Source organism: Desarmillaria tabescens, assembly GCF_030435595.1.
Source record: "Desarmillaria tabescens strain CCBAS 213 chromosome Unknown EV420scaffold_18, whole genome shotgun sequence".
Taxonomy (NCBI): Eukaryota; Fungi; Basidiomycota; class Agaricomycetes; order Agaricales; family Physalacriaceae; genus Desarmillaria; species Desarmillaria tabescens.
In genome coordinates this window covers 149,948-169,072 of record NW_026848317.1, presented here as the reverse complement: position 1 = coordinate 169,072, position 19,125 = coordinate 149,948, and the positions used below count along the sequence as shown (strand labels likewise).

Below are 19,125 nucleotides of genomic sequence, written 5' to 3'. Positions count from 1 at the left end.
TATACGCCAGTTGTCTTACAAACACAGACATAGTTACCAAGCCAGATTCACCATGCCATATCATCAAGTTCAACTTCTACTTACGGGGTCCCTCGGGAATTCACCGAGTCGAAGATATGCTACCTTGATGCTTGATGGCAAAAAGCTTTCAAAATCTACGTGAACCAGTTTGTTTTGAAAGGAGGACATGGTCTTTCCGTCTGACACTAGTTATCCGACAGCTATCCTTTTCGTGCTCAGTATGAATCAACAACCAACGAAGTACACCGCTTAATCCAGAATTTGGACTATTGGACTTATAGGTATTACAGAAAATTTCGCGAGCTCAAGACAGCAATGCCTGCCCGCCTTTTCCGGTGTAGCAATATAACATCGCTGCGGCTGCTAGTACGGGATATTGCTATGTCCCTGATTCTTACCTATGGGGTTTTGCGACTTGACGCCATTTTGTCTTCCATGATTTTGGAGATGACTTTGCTAAAATATGCCTGTCTTTCCGTCCCTTGGATGGTGTAGTAAGTGCGGTCTCATAATCGAACTTGGAAAGCTAGCCTGATGTCATTCCGAAGCGACTTGTCCTAACTCAGGGTATCTGGGTCATCGGGCATGAAGTTGGAGCTTTTTATATTTGTGCGGACTGCAGGCTGATGGTAATTATAGTGCGGTCATGGATCGTTCTTCAAGCTTTACGTCCCAGCTCTTTTGTGATATCGTTGGTTTTGTAAGCGACTACCTCAGCGTCTCGGATTATGGGCCCTTATGCCTTTGCAGGTCTGTCATTCCACTCTCTGGACACCGTACTTCAACCGGGAAATTACACATCGCTCTCACCATCGCCATCACGCTTCAATGGAGAAAGATGAACAGTAAGCTTCACCTAAGGCGCTGTGCGTGCTGTCATTCTGACTTGTCGTAATGCGCAGCTGGGTTCCACGAACGTGCTCCGAAGTATTAATGAAGGAGGGCGTTTTTCAGGACACTCCCATCGTGACCGTGTGCTCCTGGCGGTGCAGCAAGTAGTAGGTTTCCCGTTTTATTTGCTTTTCAACATATCTAGACAGCGAACGTTTCCCAAGGCTACCGGTCATTTCAACCGCGAGCCTCTTATCAGTGTCTTATACCGTCCGTACAGTCGCATATACAATACATCATGCACCATCAAACTATCGGATGCAACCGTACCCTTTCCTTAGCAATCTTTAGCAATCTACCGATGGGTCCCAGATCCGACAATCAAGCAAATTAAGGATTACCAAATTCACTTTGCCTATCAGCGCGCTGGTTCATGCAATTACTTATCATAATGATCATTACGTGAGCTTTAGCATTTTTCTGCTGTTAAAATTAACGCGTAGACTTTCCGTAGGTATAAATAATCTGGGCGCTGACCTGGAAACGTATCGCCAATCATCTGTCTTCCAGAGATATCATGGCAGAAACCAAAATGACGACGTATAACGAGAAGGATTTACCTTCACATACTCCTATGAATTGGTAACTTTTCTTCGACTTTAGTTACCTTGTTTCTCATCCTGAATCCAGGTCGCTAAAAGAAATTAGAGATGCCATACCGTCTCATCTCTTTGTTCGCCGATTGCATCTTAGCACTCTGTACCTCGCAAGGGATCTCTTGCTCGCCATTACTTTGGGACTTCTTGCTACGTTGATCGACCCTTATTTTGAAAAACTAGCGACTTTTCATGTCTTAAACTCTTGGAGCGCAGAGATGTTGCGCTTCATCGTATGGGTTACTTAGTGAGCGAACTATGTTTTGGGCCAAAATTATCTTCTAAAACTTCGACAGTTGGTGGTATCAGGGCCTTGTTTTAACGGGTCTCTGGGTCATCGGTCATGAGGTATTTTTCTCCATAATAATACCTTAACATTTGTAACCCGTTATGTGATAGTGTGGCCACGGAGCCTTTTCTAGCTACAGGCTGTTGAACGACATCCTTGGACTTGTGAGCATTTCGTCGTTTTTTTGAAGAATAAACACTTACGCTATGGAAATCATCTAGCTCATTCATAGTTCGCTGTTCACACCCTACTTTAGTTGGAAAATATCGCACCATCGTCATCATGTTAATCACGCTTCCATGGAAAATGACGAGGTGTATATTCCAAAAACTCGTGGCGACCTCAGGATACCCGACGAACGCCCCAATGAAACAATCAACTACGAGGAGATATTCTCGGATACCCCGATTTATACCTTGTTCATGTTGATCCGTCAACAGTTATTTGCGTTTCCCGCATACCTCTGTAAGTATGGGTCAACTAATCGAACGGTACACTCTAACTTGAACTGTCTCTAGCATATAACGTATCCGGTCAGAAATACTATCCCAAATGGACTAACCACTTCGACCGTATGTATTTTGCATAGATCTAGCCGACTCCCTCTCATAAGAAGCAGCCTCTTCTGTCATCTTCTTCTGCTCGCAGCGCAATGCGGTGATACTGTCTAATATAGGAATGGTTCTAATGGTCTTCATCACAACGAGTATCTGCGCCGAATGCGGGATCTGGAATGTCTGGAGATATTACGGCATTCCGTGGTTAGAAGTGAATCACTGGTGTAGGTCAACAATCCTGATATCGTTCGTCAAATATACTGACTGCGAGTTTCAAGTTGTCATGATCACATACCTTCACCACACCGACCCCATTCTGCCCCATTACCGGAAAAATAAATGGAACTATCCTCGAGGCGCTGCTGCCACCGTCGATAGAGATTTCTTAGGATGGCACGGACGCTTTTTCTTTCATGATGTAGCGCACTTTCACGTCATTCACCATGTGCGTGGTCTACAATCCTCGAGTCAGAGGTTATCTAATCTGTCTACACAGTTCTTCCCGAAGATACCATTTTGTGGGCCTTCCTCCGTTACTGCTGCTAATATATCTGAGATAATTCCAGATAACGGCGAAGAAGCCACACAGTATCTGAAGGCTTTCATCGGTGAACATTACAACTTCTCAGACAAACCTGTGTTCCGTACACTCTGGGATAACTATAACAACTGCCAGTTTGTGGATAACAATGGTATGTTTTTACACCCATAAGTCGACTCGCGTCACCCGTTTGGTTTGCTCACTAACTGTACCTTGATCCTGATAGGTGACATCGTCTTCTACAGGAATAAGCAAGGAAGAGCGGCGCGAAGATCAGACTGAGTAGTATTACGTGTATTTCCTAACCCACTTAGTCCCAAAAATCCAGCATTATGCATGCTCATCCAGACCAAATGTTGTAAGAATGAAGCATTGAGCCTGTAATAGAACACGTATATGTGTTATGGTGGCTACATCGTATAGAATATATGCATCGAATTTGCCGTAAGCGTCAATCAAGACTACTAACACGAATTGAACACGGAAGATCTGGTGGAAGTTCAAAATGAAGAGTGTTGGGATAATATACCCATTACCAGAGGAACATTCAGACCACTTCCAGTTCGTTGGCTGGCAGAGAAATTTTGTATTTTCCAACTTGGTAAGAGCGAACGGGGCAACTGGGTATACTCGTAGTACTTCAAGTTGACTTGCTTTTGCATCATCACACCTTTCCGTAATGCACAGTCTCTGCTGCCATTGGAGTTCAATGCGCCCGCTTGATACAGCATACGAAGTTTTTTTACTCTGGCCATGGAAAGGCGTGTCAATCCGGTTTGTTGAAAAATTAGTGCTGATTTACCTTATGTCAGAGGTGACGGTTCATTTCATCCACCTGGACCACCTGGAACAATGCTCCAACTCATTTTGACCTCTCTCTCACGTTGGTCAAACCGTTCTAGTTCATCACAGTTTGCACTATCCTATTAGTTCAGCGAATCCATGACAACAAGATTATTCAAAATTTCCCGATGAGTTCGCGGATCGCAGGTTGGGGTATCGCAGCAGGGAAGAGCCACAGCGGACATCTTCCGTTGATGATCACCTATGATGTGCGACCCGTGATATCTAGGCATGCGCCATCCCTACTACGCGCATTTGATGATCAAAATCGGCTACCTTGCCAAGACAACAGCTTCCCGAGGCATTGACTAGGAAGGACGGGCAGGTGTTTGTGGGAATGGGTAGACCTTGCAGTGAACCGATAGCATTCAGAAATGGCGGATTCCCTAATTAGACTTTAGTATCTACAAGGGTGGATCGTTTCGACACCCCGGGCCGCGACACTAAAAGCGGTATTGATTGGGATCTAGTAGCCCAGAGACTCCTTCAGAACGGCGATGAATTCGGCAGTAGAATGGATATGGATGACTGAAATCTATCTCAATTGACGTCCTATAAGGGAGAATAAAGAACGCTAACCTGAAGGCTCCACTCGTGTATCTGACCTCGGGAAAAACGGCCCTTCCTTCAGCGTCAAGTTCAGGGGAAACGGTGCAAGTGGCCAAAGTCATTGCAACAGCTATCCACACAGTATCGACTGCAAGGTAAGATCCAGGGCAAACTCTGCGACCAAAACCAAAACTCAGGCTCGTCAGTTCGGGAATTTGAGACTCCCTGTCCCGACTCAAGTATTGCTCAAGATTATACGTTTCGCGATCAGAGAACCAGCGTTCGTTTCGTGTAACAGCCCTGTGAAGCAAAAGTTAATACGTTGTTAAAAGATGGGATGTACCGTGAACATGATAGGCTCACCAAAGATTTGCAACAACGACAGTGCCAGCGGGAATATGAAAATCACGGTAAACGTCGGGTACTAAAATCGCTGGAGTTACTGGATCAACAGATATGGTGAAGAAGCCATGTAAATAAGTAACAAAAACACACCAGCCGGTGCTGGCGTGTTCCACTGGAAGATTTCTTCCATAAGAGCGCCAACGTACGGTGAAGATTCACGGTCTGATAGTCTGGACTCTGGGCAGGCGCTCATCTCCAACAACTGCTACTATCTCCTCTTGGGCACGTCTCTGAACATCTGGATGAAGAGCCATTGTTAAGTAATCACCGAACGCCCTTCCGCACCCTTGCTCGGCCCATTCGCATCGAGTTTCTCGCCGACCAAGGCGCTGCTCTGACCTTTACCAAGCTGTTTGGCAAATCAGTCATTCAGGCCTACCCAGACCGAGTCCAATGACGAACGTGGCAAGAACACTGAGATGCCTTTAATATTAATGGATGGTAGGAGACGATGACCGGTGCTTTGAGAGTGATGGACTCTTCAACAAATGACGGAGTAAGACTGGAGAGAGTTTAGAAATGAACACGAAGACAGAGAGGTCAAGGAGGTACTCGATGGCAAGACGCGATTGCTGCCTTTTAGTTTATGCGAGGGAGACTCTGGCGACGCCGTAAGAGACTTGTATATCCTTTCGAAGGACCTTGCCGGGTAAAATCGACATGAACACGAGAACAAAACGAAACTAAAGGGCTTACATTGTCCCATTTCTCTGCCAGCCCGAGAAAAGCAATACTCTCCATAACCTTGCATACAGTTTTGACGAAATGAATAGACATTGAAGCGGCAGCTTGAGGTATCGTTAATAGATGATTGTGGTAATGGTCAGAGTTGTCTCGCGTCTTCAGTCAGCTTCAGTCCACTAGTTTCCACGTGGCCTCCCATGGAACGCGACCAAAACATCCTGGCAATGAGCGGCTACAACCAACACCATTTTCCATGGCGCGCCACGTCCTTCCTTGATCTTTGTCGGCGGGAGCGATTCATCCTCAAGTTAGCCGATCACAGACTGGCGTACCGCAGCGGATATAGAGGCTCGGACATAGCATTATTTTCAAACACGTTCAGACATCGCCACGGTCAACGACGTTCAAACTCGACTATTATCTTCAGCATATGCTTCGATTCCCGACACAACGTACAAGACTTTTCACCCTAGGTCGGTGTTGAATTTCAGTTCAAAGGTGTAGTAATCTGTTGACTTTATGAAAATGCTCATGTTGAACAGTTACACGCTAGTGGTGACAACCTATGTCGAACTGGGACAACAATTCATCTCAAATTCCAAGCTCGCGATTCCGCAGACTACCAAGATCTAACTGCGACGGTAATCAAGCGCTTCGAATCCTTCACATCTGCTGTCGTCCCTCCAGCTCAACGACTCTCCGACAATCAACGGTTCATCATAAAAATAGCTGATCGCAGGCTGGGGTATCGCAGCAGTAACTCAGACAACGACACGGAGACAGTCCCATGGCACTCTTCCATCGATGGCCGACTATGACACGCCATACGCGATATTCAGACTGGTTTGAAATCATACGTGATTTCGACAACCGGCCTGACACAAGCTTTGGGAGGATTGGATGTGGGAGATCTGTACATGGATCGGGCAGGTGTCAAGCTACGATACAGAGCTTACTGCCTACAGACTTTTGCATCGACTGCAAGGCCGGTATACTCCCGTCTTTTTGGTATCGTCCGTCTCAGTATCACCCCCGACTCTACTCTCCTTCATCCCATCGTCGATGTCGCCTAGGGACTCACTCTCGAGTATATCCCTGGCGTCAGCTCGGCGAAGCTCCAACTAGACACCAACGTCTCAACGATATCCGCACCAGGAACGTCGTTCTACGCCAAGGGAATCGGTCGCCTGTCATCATCGACTTTGCACTAGCGAACATTCGGGAACCTGGATGTAGCGACGAGGACTGGGACCTCATCGTCTGTGGGTCCCGAGGATGGGCACTGTTGGAAGCGAAGTGTGACGCCGTATGAGATGTTGGACCGGCACCACGAGGAACCTCTCGCGTCCAATAGATGACTTTCGTAGGGACGGTCCACGGAGTAGTGGATACGGATTGGGAAGGAGCGAGAGGGAAAGCGGACCAGGGGCGTATCAAGTCGGGGGTCCGGTGTAGGCCTTGGCATGATTGCGATTACTCCGCCGTGGCTCGGTCGGGACTTTGTCTATGTTGCATCTCGAGGAATCCGAGCCGGGCGATGATCAAGTGCTTTTGCCTCAGGCAATAGCTCATATGTTCAGTCAATGACCAGCGACACTTTCAATAGCGAAGCCCGTGACCCACCATCTTTGACTCTTGACTCTTGAAGCTTGAGCTTGAGCACGGAGGTATTTTCTCTGTCACGGCTCACATTGTAGAGGCACAATGAGGGCTCTTGCATCTTCGACTCTTCCACACAAGGCGAGTAAATCCTTGTACACATTGGGTATCTTGCTGAAGACATGCTACAGGATCGCCATTAAATGGTGATACCGTATCTCTGGGTGTCAATCAAGACATCGAGACAGAGATCATATCACGCTATTTGAAATTCTGTCGCAAGTTCTTTCAGAACTACCTGTAAGATAGATCTCAACAACCGGTATGCCATTGAAATAATGCGCGGAACTAGAATCGACAACACAAGTCAATATCCATCGGTCATTGCGCGGATGGAAGGTTGATCCCATCATACCATTTTGAGTGCTCCCGGATGCCGCTCGGTTGTGTCATAGGTCGACCATCTTCACGACGCATGAAACGAGTTCAAACTGCAGCTCGACGGTCGTCTGCATTCAAATTCTCGAGGCCGTCATTTAGAAGTCGTACGCCTATAGACTCCGTGATCCGTAACTCGAGTCGCTGGGTGACTTCGTCAGCGCTGGCAACGCAACTTCACTCGCCACAAGAGTACGTCAACAGTAAAAAAATTATTACAGCTTGCATCCCTTCCTCACATTCGATTTTAGAAGCTGCGACTGGTATCTTCCTGGTTCAGAGATCCACCTACAATTCCAAGCTCAAGACTCCACAACATTTCGACCTCTTGTTGCTAAAATCATCAAACGCCTGGAGCCTTTCACTTCCTCCGTTGTTCTTCTAATTCAAAACGTTTCCGACAGCAAACAATTCATACTAAAACTAAATGACCGTAGACAGGGACATCGTCACAGCCTCACCATGGCGGTTGGCGAACTCCCATGGACTCCAGGTCTTGAAGAGCGTCTACGGGCAGCCGTACGAGATATACAATTCGGGACGACAACGGACTGGTTCGAACTCGTTAAGGATAATAGGAACCCGGCACAACCCAATCCTAAAGACTGGAAGGACTGGATGTGGGAGATATCGACATGGACTTCGAGAATGGAAGAACATCAAACAGAAGTGGAGGCGTATCGGCTACTGCGCCGACTGCAAGGCTCTCTCATTCCCTGCTTCTACGGTCTCGTTCATCTCCCTATCGCTTCCTCCCAGCCTCTTCACCCCATCACAGATTACATCCCCGGCATCGTCATTGAGTACATCCGAGGCATAGGCATGGGCTCACTCCGACCCGGTGTTGATATCCCTCGACCAGAGGCAGAAGCGATTGCTGGCCGTGTCATGGACGCTTTCCGCACAATAAAGGCGGAAAAGTGTGTGATGCACAATGATATACACATCGACAATATTCTTCTGCGCGACTCGGATAGATCTCCTGTCCTGATTGACTTTGGCTGGGCCCTGACGTGGGAACCCGGGATGAGCGATGAGGAATGGGAAGATTCCGTTACAGGTAGTCAGGATACACGCTTTGTGTGTAGGGTACTTATGAGTAAGGACCATGGGGCGTGGAGAAGGAAGGAAACGCCGCTGCCGATTCGGTATTATTCTCCGCTGTCATGGAACGAATATGTGGAGAACCAGCCTGAAGATTACCGCAGACAGGCGTTCGGGAGGGTTGCGGGGACGGATTGGGAAGGTGCTAGAGAGAAGGTGTTACAATGGCGCGTTAGACCAGGTGTTTGTTTCAGGGATGATTGATCTCTTGAGATTCATCGAGTTGAGATGAAGGCTAGCACGGCCGGCTGACGTTCTTTCATCTTCGAAGAAATAAATGGTTCATCACCACAGTCAGACATCCGGCAGACACCAGACGAAAGTCAAGAGCAAATGACAAAGACACATAAGACGTCTGCAATTTGCCAAGATAATCTAGGAGCTTTTGGAGGGTAGCCAATTCGCCGCTACACATGAAGAAGTGACGATCAAGGAAGACAAGGAGTCATAAGACTGCTATCCTCTGCGAACCCTCAGTTTATTGGTCCTCAAGTTGAAGATTTGTTAGCGTCTCACAATAACTCGGGAGTGTAATTCGAGTACGTGGGGTTTATTATAGCCCGCCGCTATTTTAACACATCAATTTCTTCAGCCACCGATAATCATTTGTCCAACGGGGAGACGGGTACAGCCACCAATCTATGGCCGTCACTAATGCCACGGAGAAGACGCGTCTTAGCCGCCACCATCTCGGCAAGTTCCTCTTTGCACAATGCGCGGAGCTCATGAATTCTTCGATGAACCGTGGTCTAGCGCCTTCCTTGACTGCTGCGGATCCATCTCGGACTATCACGTTATCTGTCAAGTACGCACCCTATCAGCTCGCTCTGTAACCATGATTTAAGATCTTGAACAGTTCTCAGGGATATACGAGCCCTCCGACAGGAGCTTATAGGTGGGATCTCAAGTTATCGTAAAGGAGGAGCTTGTCGATTTATTTGCCCCCGTTACATCTGAAGTACGCCTTCGATCATACAACAATGGATGCCGCGGAACGGACGAGTGGCCACCTCCAGTACTACGGTCCTTGTCGACTTATTCATGTTGTGCACCTTCATTTCTGACTCCTTGGCTCGATCTGTGTCAGCATCCATCCCTTTGTTCCGAGTTGTTTTTCTTTTTCCTTGATGGCTTGTCTTTCTCTTTGTGCTAAGTAACGAGTTCGGGTTTTACCGACTCATACATATCATCTTTCTGGCTTCGTCCTGACCGTCGCGCTACGCTCGGTACTCGCAGGGTTCCAAGTCATTTTGAAATCATAATGGTGAATAACAGCTACCAAAAACAGAATGATATGTGCCTGAACGGTGATCGATGACAGGGAACCAGTGAACTCTAGTTATCCTCAGGCTGACTCTTGGCTCGGCAATCCCAACACCTGCGGCCCCAGATTTAACAGGATCATCTCCAACCAGGTACTTCGATTTCTGGAAGTTCGTCCCCTGGAGATTTTTGTTAAAAAAAGTGCGCCACAAGCAATTGTAAAAATTTGGATTAGGAACAAACACCACTTAAGCAAGGTATGATAGTCGTCGACCGACAACCACTAGTCAGAAGTACATCAGGAAGCTGGACCCAAGCTTAATTACTGGAAATGTCATGTGATCGCGCTGTTCATACTTACCTCCTTTTAGAAATAATCGGAAGGTTCCCACGCCGTCTCCCTCGACGTCGCCTTGCTTTATCACAAACCATACGTCCATCTGATAGGAACCTTGGCGGCCTGCTATCCCCAAACTGGTGGAATTATGTCAACTCGTTCGAACACTAAAAAGGCCCTAGAAGCAGCCCGGAAAGCCAAGATCGAAGAGTATTACAGGGATAATGCACTTGTTGATGAGGCAGCTAGGATCCAGCATAACGACGATATCGCGGAATTCTCCCTTTTCTTGGACGATAAAAGAAATGATATTACGAAAAATCCAGATTTTCGTCCATTCATTCGATTTATTAGGCGCATTTTGGTGCATGTGGCAGCCTCAGCTGATCAAGGGAGTGGGACGATGGGGTGTTACGCGAGTGTAATAACGAGAATGGCACGATCCAACAAAGGCAAAGAAATATGGCGGACTCGTTGGAATGACATGGCACTCCATCCGACACCTCAGATTCTCTCGTATATCCAAAAGTCCCCACCCGCCATAATATTGGGTGACACCCAACGAAAAAGACGCGCCCATATAGAACGATATGCGTGGGGTTACGTTGACAAGGAAAATGACGTAAAAGAGATGTTCATATCTCGTGAGCTGGTAATGGCATACATTGAACTGGAGGTGTGTCTGGTATATGCATCTCTTTATATTCTCAAGTTTTGAGTGTCGATCCCTAGAAATCCAATGCGTGCGACGTAAATGCGGATGCCCTTGTTGTTCTCAAAACTGTCATACTGGTTGTGTTCATTCACGAGTTGACGCACGCTCTGACGAAGTGATTCTTCCCCAAGATGCTTACTCCAGATCTGAATGATTATAACAAGGAGGGTGAAAGCGGAGAAGTTGTAGAAAAGGATGTGTTCGGCAACACCCTGCTTTGTGTGGAATGGCTGAGGACGGAGTACGAGAAGGGTGAAGGTCGCATGAAGAAAATTGCGGCGTTGTATTCTAAGGAAGTACGACCAAGCTTAGATCAGGTCGCTAGCCCGTCCGGCTCGCCAGCCCCAGTTCCTACTGGAGGAGCATGCTACTACAAACTTGGTATGTGTCCTCTACGTCTGGACCATCTATCTTCTGCCGTATTGTCTCATGTTATTCAGATATAGACGATCTCAAAATAACTCTAGATTCGCTTGACCGGAAACGAATTTATAACCCGGCGTACGTACATGATCAAGACGGTATTTCTGACCCCGATGCTGGTTTACCTAAGGCCGAATATATACGACTTCGCATTACGCACGAAGATGAACCGAGCCTACACGAGGCAACACCCGCCCAGCCTACCATTGGATTAGGCTTACGGCATATCATAATTGACCATGCGGACAGGATTGTGTCTGGCGAGCAAGCAGAATAGGAAAGGTTTATGACGGACTGGCCAGTTATATCCTCATGTATTCCTGGAAGAACAGATGCTTGCGGCTTCAGCAAGGGGGCTCGCGAAAAAAAAAAAATGTACATAAGGTCAAAAAATTATTTCGTGCCTGTGGGGAGCCTCCAGCAGGTCGAACAGCAAACAAGTTCAAATGATGAGCGACCCCTCCCACCAGCCACCGTGGATGATGAATCAACAGCCGACTTAAACAGACGGTTAAGTGATGGAAGTAGACCCAGTGGAGGATAAGAAAGAGGCTGCTATAAGGCTCAAAGCTAAAGTTTCAGGGAGCAGATCAAGCACTTTCCGAAGGTCAGAGGAGATGTTGAAAAGAGATTGGACAAGGGCGTGCAAGAACTCCCCTAAAACAGGATTCTTCGCACCTGCCAACCACAGAACGCAATCTCTAAAATCCACAAAACACTTCCGCGATCTCCATGGGGCGATTTCTTCCGTCGCTTCACCCAGTGCTGAACTGGTCATTGCTTCTCATGTGAGTACTACAGTCGCTTTGTCCCAACATGAAGGCATTCAGTGTCCCTATGGAGAGCCTATGCAAACCCGAGACCACATCATCCATGAATGTCCCTAGTACAACAGACACCGAGACGGTCTCCGCAAAGTCTCACACTTGCAAGACATCGTACATAGGGACAAAAGAGGGCGTAGAAGCCTTGGCATCGTTCCTGGAGAAATCGGGTGCATTTACGAAGACCGGCAACTCCAAACGGTCGTCCATGTCGCATGCGACTGATGTTGGATGAGGAAAAACTGGTGCTAGAAGACTGGCTGGGAGATCATAACCTGGAGCGAGGGAAGTTCCCAGAGAAGTATCCAATGAAAATTTGCAATGCTTGAGAACACCAAAGGAACTGGCTCCATGTACGCATGCCCGTACCCCACAGCTCCAGCTATGGTGGCGTCAATCCGACTCGTAGTCTTCCCTAGGCAGACTCTCAAATCGAGTAAGTCGAGGTGTGAAATAGGTCCGACTCGGAGCCGGTGACTGGGCCTGAACGATCGGTCACCTTCCTTCCGACTGAGAACCTCTGACTTCCCCTATTGTATGTTTCAAAAGCTTGGGTCTCCCTACATCTCAGACATTAACCACCATGTCCCCCAAGACTCTGTTGGAGGCTCGCACAGAAAGACTGGAATCCCACCGCAAAGATGCCGTCCCCATCGACGAGGCAACCCGAGCACACCACGACTCGCTAATCGGACCTGTCCGTCTTTTAAACGTCGACCCGGACCGCGACTACCTCCCTTTCGTCCAATTCATCCGACGAATCTTGGTACACCTGACGGTATCGAGCCGCACTGCGTGGGGAACCATAGGAAGCTACACATGCACGCTAATGTTCATGAGGCGAACAAACCTGGGCAAGGACGTCTGGGATAAACTGTACCCAAACTCCGGTATCGAATTGCTCCCTTTCATCCTTGCGTACATTCGGGACTCCCCTCCTGCGATCACGTTGGAGGAACGAAGCCCACCTGAATCTTCCTGGGGATCCTGGCACGATAATGAGATAGTGATTTCTCGTGAGCTTGTGGCGGCTTACCTTGACCTCGAGGTGCATTCATGATCAGGTCCTCCTCCCCTCTTTATCGTGTCTGACAATGTTCTAGAAAATCAAATCCAGCAAAGCCGCATTGGATCCAGATGACGAGCGTTCCCTTGTATTTCTCCAGGCGATCATCCTCGTCACTTTCCTCCACGAGCTTACCCACACCCTCATGAAAACACTTTTCAGGGGCCGCCTTGGTTCACTGCTTGATTATGGGGGCATCTTCTGCGACGTCGGGGAGTATCTTGAGAAACTCGTATTCGGGGGTCCGCTCATATACGTCGAATGGCTCCGAGCGGATTTCGAAGATCCCTTGAAGAAGATTCGGAATATATGTTCACGCCGGTCCAGTGATCTCAAGGAAGAGGTTTACAACGTCTGTAAGCGCATTCCATCCTTAGATCATCTGGTTGTTCCTGATTTATGGCAGCGATGGAGGATCTGAGAACGATGTTGGATTCTATCGACAGGAGCGAACTTTACAATCCGGTGTATCCAACTGAAGTGATTATCTCTGATCCCGACGTTGCCCCCGCTGATGATGAGAAGTATGTCCGCATTCGTATCACATCTGGATACAAACAACCGGCTCCAACTTCCACCGTAAATGCTGTTCAGACATTCCCAGAGATAGAATTGAGCAGACTGTATATTAATGCGTGAAGTAACTTGAATGTGCATTCAGTCCTGTTGCAATCCACGCCAGAGTGTTATATCGGAGACATAATGTCAAGAACCGAAAAAGGGTGGGACAGAGGTGTGAGATTCTGTGGACACGGCACGCAAAAGAAATGATGTAGCGTTTCCGTCCACTGGGAAAATACGGGTACCATAGGTTCTGGCCACTGAGGTACAAAATGCTATCCTGCCGAATATCACGCTATGTTCAGGTTGAAACCTCCGAGCTCTATCAGTACGATGTGTGGATTGATCTGAAGTGAATTCACCTCATATGGGATGCCAACCGTTGATCGCCTAGTCATCTCTGTACTGAATACCGGGCCTGACGCGCCACTGCAGTACTTCTTCTCTTGCACCTTCCCAATTCGTACCCGGAACCCTCTCGAACACCTGTCTGCGATAATCTTCAGGCTGGTTCTCCACATATTCGTTCCATGACAGCGGAGAATAATGATGCATCATCAGCGGCGTCGACTTCCTTCTCCACACTCCATGCTCTTTACTCATAAGCGACCTACGCATAAAGCGCGTATCCTGACAACCTGAAATGTGATCCTCCCACTCTTCGTCGCTCATCCCTGGTTTCCTCGTCAAGGCCCATCCAAAGTCGATAAGGACCGGAGACCAGTCGGGGTCGCGTAGAAGAATATTGTCGATGTGTACGTCGTTGTGCAAAACACATTTCTCCGCTTTGAGGGTGCGGAAGGCGCCCATGACACGGTCAGCAATCGCTTCTGCCTCTGGTCGAGGGATATCGACACCGGGTCGGAGCGAGCCCATGCTTACACCTTGGATGTACTCAATGACGATGCCGGGAATATAGTCCGTGATGGGGTGAAGAGGCTCGGAAGATGAAAGAGGAAGATGAAAGAGACCGTAGAAGCGGGGAATGAGAGTGTCTTGTAGTCTGTGCAACAGACGATACGCCTCCAGTTCGTTTTGATGATTTTCCACTCTCGAAGTCCATGCCGATACCTCCCACATCCAGTCCTTCCAGTCTTTAGGATCTGATTGCGTAGGGTTCCTAAAATCCTCAACGAGCTCGAACCAGTTGGTTGCTGTCCCGAGCTGTGTATCTCGTACGGCTGTTCGTAAACGCTCTTCAAGAGCTGGAGTCCACGGGAGTTCGCCATTCACCATGGTGAGGCTGTGACGATGGCTTTCTCTGCTGTCATTGAGCTTTAAAATGAATTGTTTGCTATCGGTAACGTGTTGAATTAGAAGAACGACCGAGGAAGTGAAAGGTTCCAGGCGTTTGATGATTTTAGCAACTAGAGGCCAAAATGTCGTGGAGTCTTGAGCTTGCAATTGTAACTGGATCAATGATCCAGGAAGATACAAGTCGCTGCCTCTGCAGTTGAATATAAGCAATGCCAAACTACAATAAATTTTCTACTGTTGACGTACTTTTGCGGCGAGTAGAGCTGTTCTTCTACCGCTAACAGCGTCAACCGTCGGCCATGGATCACTGCGCTACTTTTTTGAAATGATGACCTCGAGAAGGCAGAAGACTGCCGAGCCAAAGTTTGGAGGCGTTTCATCATTTATGTGGTTGGTAGTGAAGTTACTGTGGCCCTTTGCAACGGCTGTTCGCTTTCTATATGAATGACCGAGCGGCGTCCAGGACCATCAACAAAGAACCAGGATATCTTGGTTATTTCAAGGCTTCACTCAAGTTCAGAGTTCGCTGCTGTGTCTGTGAGAGTGCAGTGGATCGTTTGAGATTGTGCTCCAACTTGTCGAAGTACTTTGTCAAAAAAATAGCCAAAAATATTGCAGTTACGTCCGTGTGTTGTTTCGACGTTGAAAAAACGTCTTCAAATATCACTGGAACAAAAGAAAACAGTAGAAAGATGGTGACTACGGGATTTCCTGAGTCTCCTTAACGACGAGAATGAGAATAAGGAAGGTATGAGAGGTAAGATTCTACCTCGTTCCCTCGTTTCCCCGCTCTCATTTCTTCCACAACTTGAATTTTCAGAATCGCTTTTTCATACCCCCAAACGAGGCAGCTATAACCGTAGACCGTTGTTCATTAAAAAGGGTTCAATCGATCTCTGCCTGCGTTTACACTAGTAAGAAGTTATGATATCTCTCCAGACCAAGCGAATTGAACTCACCACCTTCTGATGCAAAATAGGCGGAGCCAACCAAACTGGGGTAAATTGACCTTCGGGTATGCTTTCCACATATCTGTTGAATGCAAGACGCTGCTCGTAGTACCAGTCCGACATCGCAGAAGACGTGACATTCCTCGTTCAGCCTCCATTCGGATACAACAGAACCTCTCCGCATAAAGCGTGTATCAGCACCTCTCTCGACATTGTCCCCCCCCCACTCGTCATCAGGACACCCGGGACTCCTGATGCACGCATGTCCAAAGTAGATGATAACCAGGCATTTGTCCGCGTCTCGCAGAACGACATTCCCTATGTGGATATCGTTGTGCAGTATACAGTTCTCGGACTCGATGGCACGGAACGCGCTCGACACCTTGCTGGAGATGGTCTCGTTCCTTAGACACGCTGATACAGAGTTTTTGAGTTGCTTCATATTTGAGCCCGGCCTCGAATGGTGTTGGTGATGGGGTGGAGGGGCGTATAGGTGATGGGAAGACGAACGACACCGTGTAAACGAGGTATAACGCTGCCTTGCAGGCACCACGAAAGACGATACGTCGCCAGCTCTGTCACGGTGTCGTGATCATGCGATTTCCACAGCCAGGTGCCGACCTCCCACATCCAACCTCCCAATCCATCATTTCTGGCCAATGCGGGTTTCATAATCGTATCTGAGTTTGAGCCAGTCGGCTATGGCCTCGGGCGTGCGGCACACCGCAGGAGAGCTTGGACAGCTGATGTCCTTCGTCTGTCCGAGATTATCCGCTGCGATACCTCAGTCTGCGACCAGCTAGCTTCAGGGATGAATGGCTCACTGTTGGATGAGTGCTAGCGCTGAACGCGAATAATGACTGCAAAAATGGATGACTGGAGGCGCTTGATAACTCTGGCAGTAAGAGGCTTGAACATCATAGAGCCGTTGGCTTGGAATTATAGGTGATGCTTTGTTCTGGGTAGATACAAGTCATCGCTGCTGCAACGCAAATAAATACGACTTTTCAAACAGCTTCAACTGAACGACGAACCTTTGGATTGGCACGATGCAAATCCAACGTTCACCACGATTGAAGAGTTTTGTCTCTTGAGTCGCCTCAGATCTGTCGGCGGCGCAGCATCAAGGAAGGACGTGGCGCGCCATGCGAAGCAGTATTTGCTGTGGGCTACCCATCACCAGTCTTGTTGGTCAGCCGTGGTCGCACGTCGTGGTCAGGGTCTAACATTAGAAGGGCCACGGACGTTGCCGACTCCTCTACCCACCACCACCATCTGACAATTCCCCCAACAGTCACTCAAGCGGCTTCAATGTCCATTCCTTTCGTCAAAACTGTGTGCAGGGCCATGGAGAACATTTCTCCTCTCCGACTGGCTGAAAAATGGGACAATGTAAGCGCGTTTCCCAATCTTTGATTTTTCAACCTAACGTTCATGTTGTCAAAGGTCGGGCTAATACTCGGTAAGGCCGTTGGTGAATCCAAAATGATAGACCCAATTCTCACCTCTGTCGTTAGAGTCCCCATCGCACAAACTAAAAGGCATCAATCGCGTCTTGCTTACCATAGAGTACGTTCTTGACCTCTTCGTGTTCATTTCTGAACTCTCTCCAGCCTCACCCCGTCAGTCGTCGAAGAATCTATCACCCTCAAAGCACCAGTCATCGTTTCGTACCATCCGCCCGTATTCAAGCCTCTCCAATCACTAACCCTCGCGAACTCCTTGCAAGCGTCGCTTCTCCGCTGTGCAGCCGAAGGCATCTCGGTGTTCTCGCCACATTCATCATTAGACTCTGTCTGGGGAGGCCTGAATGACTGGCTTGCCAAAGGGCTTGGTACCGGTAAAGTCAGCGCCTTAGTGGGCGAGAAACTTGATGCGAATGGGACGAGCGAGGGTGCGGAGGGGCGGTTGGTGATTCTGGATGAGCCAGTGTCGGTGAAGGAGCTCGTGGATAGGGTGAAGCGGCATCTTGGGCTATCTCAAGGTATTTCATTCCTTGGTATTGGTTCTCGTTGGCTGATATATGCGCTCAGTTCAAATTGCATTTCCTTCTGCCATGCTAAGCGACATTCGGACAGTGGCGATATGCGCCGGGTCAGGCGGGTCGATGGTTGTTGGACGTGATGCAGACGTATATTTCACTGGTGAGATGTCGCATGTGCGTCTTCCTTCCACATTCCGGTTCCTACCAGCATACTGACATCTTGACGATAGCACGAAGTCTTAGCATCAGTCGCCGCCGGGAAGCACGTCATTTTGTGTAAGTGCTCGCGGTATAAATGATAAAGATGCTGCTGAAATTCTTCTGTTCATAGGCGGCCACACGAATACGGAGCGAGATTACCTTCCTGTGCTGGCTGAGCGGCTTCGGAAGGAAATTCAAGTTGAGGACCTGGAAGTTATTGTTAGCAAAGAAGATGCGCATCCGTTGACATTTGTATGATATTGAACTTCGGGGCGCTGAAAAAGGGGAGTTGTGGTGAAAAAGAAAGAAGATATTTCTGTGTCACAATCAGGTTCAAAACGTACCTCCTGGAGCACTTAAGCGCTATAGAAAGGTGATTATATAAAACAATTGACCAATGATACAAACTTATATCCTGTATTCCAGATGGACAACGTACCTTTTATTGGTGCTGTTGCATTCCGACATCGGAAACAAATGGATGAGGGACGCCTGGTCAACAACCTCACCCTAGCGTCATAGCACGGAACTGGAGACATTGTAGTTTTACTGCATGTATCAGACAAGACAGTAGGAAACCCAATAGGAACACCGTTGTACCTGTTCCAAAAAGCCGCCTTTTGTACGCAACGCATGTTAAGGAAAAGGGATGACTTCCGAGAGTGAGCGATGATCAATATACCTTCAATGCGTACTACTATTTCCTCCTCAGTTCTTGCAGGATCTAGCCGATGATGCCATCAAGAAACATCAATTCGGATTTTGTTAAAACCGAAGCCACGTGCTAGTGAGAAAGTTGAAATCCGACGTCGACAACGCAGTGCTATCTCCCTCGAAAGCTGTAGTTTTTCTTTCACAGACTCCTCAGGTCTCAGATCTAAATACTCTGAGAAAAAAGGAATTCGACTCGCTTGAGGCCGGAATCCAGTGATTACCGCTGGGACATCACTAGCATTCTTACGACAAAGTCCGAACAAATGAAATTGCGGTTCCACTCTCTGACTCTACGGGCTACTGGGTCCTCAAG

At 48.0% G+C, this 19,125-nt stretch overlaps 8 protein-coding genes across 8 annotated transcripts; 6 read left to right on the top strand and 2 right to left on the bottom strand.

Moving 5' to 3' along the window:
- Positions 1-1,058: 1,058 nt before the first annotated feature.
- Positions 1,059-3,298, top strand: EV420DRAFT_384725 (delta 12 fatty acid epoxygenase). The gene is made up of 10 exons (XM_060481930.1): positions 1,059-1,314; positions 1,367-1,494; positions 1,543-1,755; positions 1,805-1,856; positions 1,908-1,961; positions 2,019-2,262; positions 2,316-2,369; positions 2,417-2,578; positions 2,633-2,799; positions 2,851-3,298. The coding sequence occupies exons 2-10, from the start codon at positions 1,430-1,432 to the stop codon at positions 3,064-3,066; spliced, it is 1,227 nt and encodes a 408-aa protein (XP_060330487.1). The 5' UTR covers positions 1,059-1,314; positions 1,367-1,429; the 3' UTR covers positions 3,067-3,298.
- A 980-nt stretch (positions 3,299-4,278) lies between these two features.
- On the bottom strand, positions 4,279-4,885 carry EV420DRAFT_1643075 (cytochrome P450; the record flags this gene model as incomplete). The annotated part of the gene is made up of 4 exons (XM_060477450.1): positions 4,279-4,290; positions 4,344-4,587; positions 4,651-4,729; positions 4,783-4,885. The coding sequence occupies 4 exons, from the start codon at positions 4,883-4,885 to the stop codon at positions 4,279-4,281; spliced, it is 438 nt and encodes a 145-aa protein (XP_060330486.1).
- A 2,138-nt stretch (positions 4,886-7,023) lies between these two features.
- On the top strand, positions 7,024-8,913 carry EV420DRAFT_384601 (uncharacterized protein). Its single transcript, XM_060481926.1, has 3 exons — positions 7,024-7,116; positions 7,167-7,605; positions 7,665-8,913. Exons 2-3 carry the CDS (start codon positions 7,409-7,411, stop codon positions 8,719-8,721), a joined length of 1,254 nt encoding a protein of 417 aa, XP_060330485.1. The 5' UTR covers positions 7,024-7,116; positions 7,167-7,408; the 3' UTR covers positions 8,722-8,913.
- Positions 8,914-9,709, top strand: EV420DRAFT_384602 (uncharacterized protein). The gene is made up of 4 exons (XM_060481927.1): positions 8,914-9,056; positions 9,110-9,322; positions 9,374-9,412; positions 9,477-9,709. The coding sequence occupies exons 2-4, from the start codon at positions 9,159-9,161 to the stop codon at positions 9,643-9,645; spliced, it is 372 nt and encodes a 123-aa protein (XP_060330484.1). The 5' UTR covers positions 8,914-9,056; positions 9,110-9,158; the 3' UTR covers positions 9,646-9,709.
- A 101-nt stretch (positions 9,710-9,810) lies between these two features.
- On the top strand, positions 9,811-11,074 carry EV420DRAFT_384717 (uncharacterized protein). The gene is made up of 2 exons (XM_060481929.1): positions 9,811-10,793; positions 10,850-11,074. The coding sequence occupies exons 1-2, from the start codon at positions 10,266-10,268 to the stop codon at positions 10,949-10,951; spliced, it is 630 nt and encodes a 209-aa protein (XP_060330483.1). The 5' UTR covers positions 9,811-10,265; the 3' UTR covers positions 10,952-11,074.
- A 1,328-nt stretch (positions 11,075-12,402) lies between these two features.
- EV420DRAFT_384623 (uncharacterized protein) lies at positions 12,403-13,331 on the top strand. The gene has a single exon (XM_060481928.1). The coding sequence runs from the start codon at positions 12,663-12,665 to the stop codon at positions 13,137-13,139; it is 477 nt and encodes a 158-aa protein (XP_060330482.1). The 5' UTR covers positions 12,403-12,662; the 3' UTR covers positions 13,140-13,331.
- Positions 13,332-13,924: 593 nt separating this feature from the next.
- EV420DRAFT_384594 (uncharacterized protein) lies at positions 13,925-15,591 on the bottom strand. Its single transcript, XM_060481925.1, has 3 exons — positions 15,210-15,591; positions 14,069-15,153; positions 13,925-14,019 (listed from the first exon to the last, which is right to left on the bottom strand). The coding sequence occupies exons 1-2, from the start codon at positions 15,344-15,346 to the stop codon at positions 14,097-14,099; spliced, it is 1,194 nt and encodes a 397-aa protein (XP_060330481.1). The 5' UTR covers positions 15,347-15,591; the 3' UTR covers positions 13,925-14,019; positions 14,069-14,096.
- Positions 15,592-17,172: 1,581 nt separating this feature from the next.
- EV420DRAFT_384575 (NGG1 interacting factor 3-like protein) lies at positions 17,173-18,409 on the top strand. The gene is made up of 7 exons (XM_060481924.1): positions 17,173-17,305; positions 17,360-17,375; positions 17,431-17,482; positions 17,527-17,897; positions 17,947-18,071; positions 18,128-18,173; positions 18,229-18,409. The coding sequence occupies exons 1-7, from the start codon at positions 17,225-17,227 to the stop codon at positions 18,354-18,356; spliced, it is 819 nt and encodes a 272-aa protein (XP_060330480.1). The 5' UTR covers positions 17,173-17,224; the 3' UTR covers positions 18,357-18,409.
- The last annotated feature ends 716 nt before the right edge of the window (positions 18,410-19,125 follow it).